This window comes from Aristolochia californica, unplaced genomic scaffold, assembly GCF_029961685.1.
Source record: "Aristolochia californica isolate CCGP_79_NKW_82.1479 unplaced genomic scaffold, dmAriCali1.0.hap1 SCAF_3, whole genome shotgun sequence".
NCBI lineage: Eukaryota > Viridiplantae > Streptophyta > Magnoliopsida > Piperales > Aristolochiaceae > Aristolochia > Aristolochia californica.
This window is the reverse complement of record NW_027181992.1, coordinates 9,235,803-9,242,179: the sequence shown is the minus strand read 5'-3', so window position 1 is coordinate 9,242,179 and position 6,377 is coordinate 9,235,803. Positions and strand designations below refer to the sequence as shown.

Genomic DNA, 6,377 nt, shown 5'->3' with positions numbered 1-6,377 from the left:
GACCTTGAGCCCATCTTCCATATCTCTTGGATGTGTGGGTCTTCCTTGGTCTTATGGGCTTCAGTTTTTTTTTTTTTTTTATAAAGATGTATTTATATTAACAAGAGAAAATTTACAAAGGGGGAGGGAGCAAATCCCTTACAACCAGAGATTGCAGGGAAGCTCCTATCTTGGCAAGCACATTTGCTGCCGAATTTGCAGATCTCGGAATGTGAGACCAAATACAAAAAAAATATGATACAATATCCAAAATCTCTTGAAATATGTCTCAATGCCTCCATGGGGGAGGGGAATTACGCTGGTACCAACCAAACACTACCTTGGAGTCCCCTTCAATGTGAATAGGCCCATTGCGTTTGTCTCTGAACACCCGAAGCCCATTAAGAAGGCCATGTAACTCTGGTGACGTAGAGTCAGAGATACCTAAAGGACCAGCAAAGGAGAAACACTGATTTCCAGATGAATCCGAAATCACGCTCCCAAAACCAACGATCCCTGGATTGCCAAAAGAAGAGCCATCAAAATTCAATTTTAGGTAACCAGTCTCCGGGGGAGTCCATTCTTTCATAACTTGAACCTTGGTTCCAATGTGCATCCTTGCCAAATTGCTCCAATTATCTTGAATGATGGTGCCCTTGAAAGAGCAAAAATGTCTTTTAGTCAATAGCCAGGTGGATATTTGCCCTGTCACTTTTTCAACTACTCTAGCCTCATATTCACTTTTAGCATCAAACCGCTTTCTATTCCGTTCATTCCAAAGCCCCCATGGAACGAAACGAGCACATGCTGAGATAATCAATTTGCCAAGACCAAGAAGGGGATAGCCAATGATCGACTTGCAGAATCCTATCAGATCGGCAGCTATACAGAATTGAATCTCCAACTTGCATAAAACAGAGGTTCACACATTCCATGAGAACTGACACCGGAGAAGAGTATGGCTGGTAGATTCAGCTTCATTGTTGCAAAAAGGACATAGTGGGTCTATAGATGGGTGACCTCTTCTTCTGAGCATATCAGCCATGGAGATTTTACTTTGGCAGACACTCCACATGAAGAATTTTACCTTTGGAGGGGCACATAATCTCTAGATGAAGTAGATATCATGCTAACTGTGCGTTGGATCCTAACCATTGATGTATCTGTATGCCGAAGCAACTGAGAATTTCCTGCTTTTGTCAGGCCACCAAATGAGCTTATCTGCATTGGAAGACCTAATTCTGACATGATTCAAAGAATCCAATAGACTGCTGGCTTCCATAGCCTTCGTGTCTGATAGACCCCTTCGAGGGTGTAGGTTCACACCACCCTCTTCAAATGCGTCGGCAACTGAAATCTCCCTTTGTGTGGAGAGAAGAAAAAGATTTCTGAAAGAGTTCTGCAAAGGTTCCTGCCCTGTCTACCAGTCATCCCAAAATTTAAGAGATCTGCCACTCCTGACAAAGAATCTACATGCTGGTGAGAAATTCTGGAGAAGCAAGTAAATAGATCTCCATATTGAGGATACTCCTCTCCGATTTCCTCCATATATCCACCATGACAGATTCCAACCCAACTTGGCCCGAACCATATCCTTCCAAAGATTGGAAGAAATTGTGTTAAACTTCCAAATCCATTTAAGTAGAAGAACTTTGTTCATTTCTTTTGATTCCCGAATCCCTAATCCACCCAATCTCTTAGGAAGGCATACTTCATTCCATTTGACCAAGTGATATTTGAAAGAATCACTTGATCCACTCCATAGGAATTTTCTTTTCATTTTATCTATGACTTTGCATACTGAAGAAGGAGGGCAGGGCATAAATGATAGAGCATAGTTAGGAAAGCCAGCAATACATGAATTAAGGAGGATTAGTCTGCCTATCTTACTGAGAAGTTACTCCTTCCAACTTGCTAACCGTGACTCAATCTTTTCGACCACTGGGATCCACAAACTTTGGGAGATGCGCCTATGAAATAGAGGAAGACCAAGATACTTGGTTTTATGGGCTTGAGTACACATGGACTTGTAGGCCTTCCTTGGTTGTGTGGATTTGGGCCTATCTTCTAACACATTCTAAAGAAGATCTTTCTCCAATCAACAATTCTCTAATCTTGCAAAAGGCCCCTCTTTATGTAGGACTGAAGTTTAGCCCTTAATAGGCCATGACCATAGTATTATATCTACAAGGCAGCCCTACCATATATATTTAAAATGCACCAACGATGACAACATAGTAAATTACCGACATTTTAACTAGGATTGCACATGCAGCTGAGCTTCAGGGGGTAGAGGCATAAGAGCAGAAAAGGTTTGTGTTTGTAGGCCTCTAACAAGTGAGTAGAGGGTGATACAAGGGCTCTGGCTGGAAGCATATTGTACTAGTACATTTTCATCAGCAGAAAAATTCAGTTTGAAGTATGACCAGCAGATATTACACGCAATTTTTGGTTCCTCTTTCAGGCAATTTGCACTCTCCTGACTTTCTGGTTCAGGTGCACAGTTTGAACAGGTGATGAAGAATTCCACATTAAGGAAAAGTGAACTGCAAACTCCTCTTTTAAGTAAACAAAATTTCGATGAAGGGCACTTCTGATTACAAATTCCATATTGTTATTACAATGAGCATGAAGTACATGAAAGAAAAGAGAAACTGAAACAATTACAGCATCCAGGTGCCTCTTTTACAGGATATTAGAAGAAACATTTGAATGGCATCCGAATGCAGATATCTAAAGCAAAACACAAACTTCCACTGTGCAGTTGACTCCCATCTAGTCCCCAGTTCCAGCAACTTTTTTCTTCAATGCTTCAATATCCGAAGCCAATTCTTTTCGGCTTTGCTGAGAGAAGAATGAGTATTTGTCAATGGATTAGTTTTTCTTATCAACTACTTACCAGATGAAGACTAAATTACTCGGTAAAAATGTAAAATAAACAGGACTTACCTTGAAGAGTAAGTACCGGTATACAAACCATCCACTGTATCCCAGCCCTACTAATTCCAAAATTTTTGGAAGCTGTAAAGTTTTAGATGAAAAACGGATCATTCTTTTCCCATAACGGACTAGGAATGTTTACTTTGTTAATCATACAAAAAAAGGAACCAGGTCACACCAAGTACTAACCAAGAAACATAAAAAATAAAACACAGCAACAGTAAAGGTCATCAGATGCTGTCAATTAGATTACACTCATTTGATATCAAACAAGGGAATTTCAAGAGTTTTTCTTTTCCTTCCTCGCATGTACAATCTCGAAGAACCAGAAAGTAGAGATATCTAGCCAAGCCTCATCTGTATTGAAGACCAAAGCAAAAAACGATTAAGATCACCTACCAGTGGAACAGAATTGACTGCTCCAACGACAATGGATGACAACCAGACTGCAACTATTGCTCCACCGCCATAGACGATTACAGTGGACTTGTTTTCAAGTCCATCCCACTGCAATCATGGATGAGAAATGGGTTTAACAATAAGAAAAACATACAGCTACTTTTATGAATTAGTAGACAGAGATTATAACCTTCTCCTTCAAATCTGAGAAGAGATCCTCAACTTGAACAGAACCAGATGTTTCTTCAGTGGCTCTTACACGTAGAGAAGAAGACCTGCGTGATTCTGTGAACAAAGATGTTGTTTGTCTGAGAGTTGTTCATAATTGTAAAGCCTAGTTGCTTCATTTTAATAGCAAACCCAAGCAAAGGCAGATGGGGATATATATAAAGAAATTAAGCACAACTATGTCTCTCTGTGAAGATTCAAGGAGATGGGAAGGTCCTGAACCAGTAGAGGGCTAAGCCGTTTTTATAGAAAGATAATCACAATTGTTCAAAAAGACATCGGTTCAGATACCATTTGTTCCCTATGGACCTACTACACCTTGATGATGTTGATGTTTTTCTACATCTTTTTTACAAAGGAACAGCAGCAAAACTCCAACATCCAACTGCAGTGTAGATTGCATGTTGTTACATTTTCTTTTTTCTATAACCTTGTTGTTCAATTCCACTAACTTTTGGCCTAGACATTATGTTTTATGTCAAACGATAATTCCCTCACAAAAAATTCTGAAGCTGCCGATTCTCTCATATAGCAGAATATACCCAACAAGCATTGCATTCCTTCTCCATTCAAGGATAAAGCATCCCAGAACAGCTCTTTTAAGTAGCCACTCGTCGTAGGAAACCCAGTTGCAACTCCAAAAAAAAAAAAAAAACAATATATATATATATATATATATATATATATATTATATTAGTAGAACAGCTGCCTATTGAACCAAACGAGAAGTTCTGTCATGTTAATTTGTTAATCAATTACAAGTTTCCCGTATAAACCGCTCATTACAAAAAGTAATTCATTTATCCGACAAAGTAGATTACCTTCCCTAGTTCGAGAACTTAGTATTACAAACTAAACTGTTCGATTGATTACCTGAAAGAGGAAAAACTACTGCACCTGAGAATTGCGAGGTAGAAAGAGGCGAAGAAGAGACAGAGAACAAATGGCGGGGAGGAAGATAAGGCAAACGAGAGGGAGATGAAGATGGAAGGCGTGCCCCCAAGACGGCCGCTACTGAAGCGCCTGCATACGCCGTTGCCATGGCCGGAAGGCTGAAACGTTGACCCCCTCACTGTCTTGGTAACCCTTTTCTCCAATGCCGCCTTTTCACTCTGCCACACGACGGACCACAAATCGCTGCGTATCGCCCACATTATCGCCTTCCTTCTTTCTTCTCCAAGCGCAAGCCGAACCTTGGCCACGTGGCTTGAGACCAGATTCTGATTGGTTCTCCGCCTATCTAAAAAATCTACCGCTGCCTTAGGTTTGATTTGTCGGAGTAGAGCCGAGGGCCCGGCAGCCGGCTATCTGACAGTACCTCTTTACGCACAAAAGTACACTTTTACATTTTTGTTTTTTTTGTTTTCTTTAACGTGACCAGGTTCGTTGGACAAAAACCTAGTTAACCAAGATGGGTTATCCTTTAGGGAGGGAGGGAGACTACCCCGCTCCCCTCACATTGGCATGACGGGTAGCCGGGTGGGTGCTTCCAACGTCCCTTTAAGGAGGGTAGAGTCTCCTTTAATGACACAAAGAATAAAAAATAAAAAAATGGAAAAGAGAGTAGAGGAGAAGCAATACCCTCCTCTCTATAACCGAACAAAGAGGGAGAGTGGGAAGGGTTTGTTGCCCCCTCTCTTCCTGCTATTAACTACAAAAGAGGAGAGATTTCATATCCCCTGATATTATTGTACATGACAAGAGGAGGAAGGGGGAAGTGTAGGGCTCCAGGCTCCTTCAATGACAAAAAAATTGGAGGGGTGGCAACCCTCTTCTCCTTTCTATATCCCCAACAAGGAAGGGAAGGGGGGGTGGGGATGCCCCCTCTCCTCCCCCTACTAACTACAATGTAGGAGATCTCTCTCCCCCCTTGTCATCACACATGATTGGAGGGAGGTCCCCCTACAATAATTTGTAGATTGAGGTAATCTAAACTTTTTTCCAGTCTAATTTTGTTTTATTTTGTATTTTTAAAATAAAATTAATGTTTTGGTGGGTGAACAAGATGTTTAATGTCTCCCACATGAAGGGAGACAAAAAATGAAGATGTTTTACATCATTGCAACTATACTCGAGTTACATCTTTCAACACTCCCCCTCAAACTCGGAGAAAGAAAACATCATAGATACCCAGTTTGGTGCATATAGTTGTCTGAATATTGGATGTGACCAACTTTGTAAGGATATTTAATATATATCCTTGAGATGAAATATGTTTGAGAGATATAACACCAACTTGTAATTTTTCTCATAAGAAATGACAGTCTACCTCAATATGTTCCGTTCTCTCGTGGAAGACTAAATTTGAAACAATGAGGATGGATGTCTGGTTGTCACAATGTAGTTCCATAAATGTTCTTTGTAAAACCTTCATTCAATAAGGAGGGATATGATCCATAGAAGCTTAATAACTGCATGGGACATAGCTTTGTATTTTACCACAACACTGGACCTTGTAACAATATTCTATTTTTTACTCTTCCATGTGACCAAGTTTCTTCCAACTAAAGTTCAATACCTAAAAGTGGACTTCTTGTCATCATGTGATCCAACCCAATCTACATCTGCAAATCCTTCAATGTTGAAGTAACCATGATATTAATATAAAAGCCCCTTGCCTGGAACTCTTTTTAAATATCTGAGGATCCTCCGAAGCTTGCCAATGGGTAAGTTGTTGTTTATGCATCTACCAACTAACCACACTGACTATATATGGTATATTTGGTCTGGTCACAGTGAGATAAATAAGTTTTCCCACAAGTCTCTGATATTTACCCACACCAACATCTTCATCGGATTTTGCACATAACTTTGTATTAGAATCCATAGGA

The 6,377-nt window shown here is 40.2% G+C and overlaps 2 protein-coding genes across 3 annotated transcripts; both read right to left on the bottom strand.

The window, feature by feature from the left end:
• Positions 1-268: 268 nt before the first annotated feature.
• On the bottom strand, positions 269-1,227 carry LOC137959324 (uncharacterized). The gene is made up of 2 exons (XM_068806730.1): positions 1,132-1,227; positions 269-883 (listed from the first exon to the last, which is right to left on the bottom strand). The coding sequence occupies exons 1-2, from the start codon at positions 1,225-1,227 to the stop codon at positions 269-271; spliced, it is 711 nt and encodes a 236-aa protein (XP_068662831.1).
• A 1,327-nt stretch (positions 1,228-2,554) lies between these two features.
• Positions 2,555-4,692, bottom strand: LOC137960021 (protein CURVATURE THYLAKOID 1A, chloroplastic-like). 2 transcript variants are annotated; one of them, XM_068807471.1, is made up of 5 exons: positions 4,420-4,692; positions 3,509-3,603; positions 3,319-3,426; positions 2,929-3,000; positions 2,555-2,823 (listed from the first exon to the last, which is right to left on the bottom strand). In XM_068807471.1, exons 1-5 carry the CDS (start codon positions 4,586-4,588, stop codon positions 2,755-2,757), a joined length of 513 nt encoding a protein of 170 aa, XP_068663572.1. In that variant the 5' UTR covers positions 4,589-4,692; the 3' UTR covers positions 2,555-2,754. The 2 variants fall into 2 exon arrangements, with proteins under 2 accessions (XP_068663572.1, XP_068663573.1); XM_068807472.1 differs by having other exon boundaries at positions 4,444-4,692.
• Positions 4,693-6,377: the final 1,685 nt, after the last annotated feature.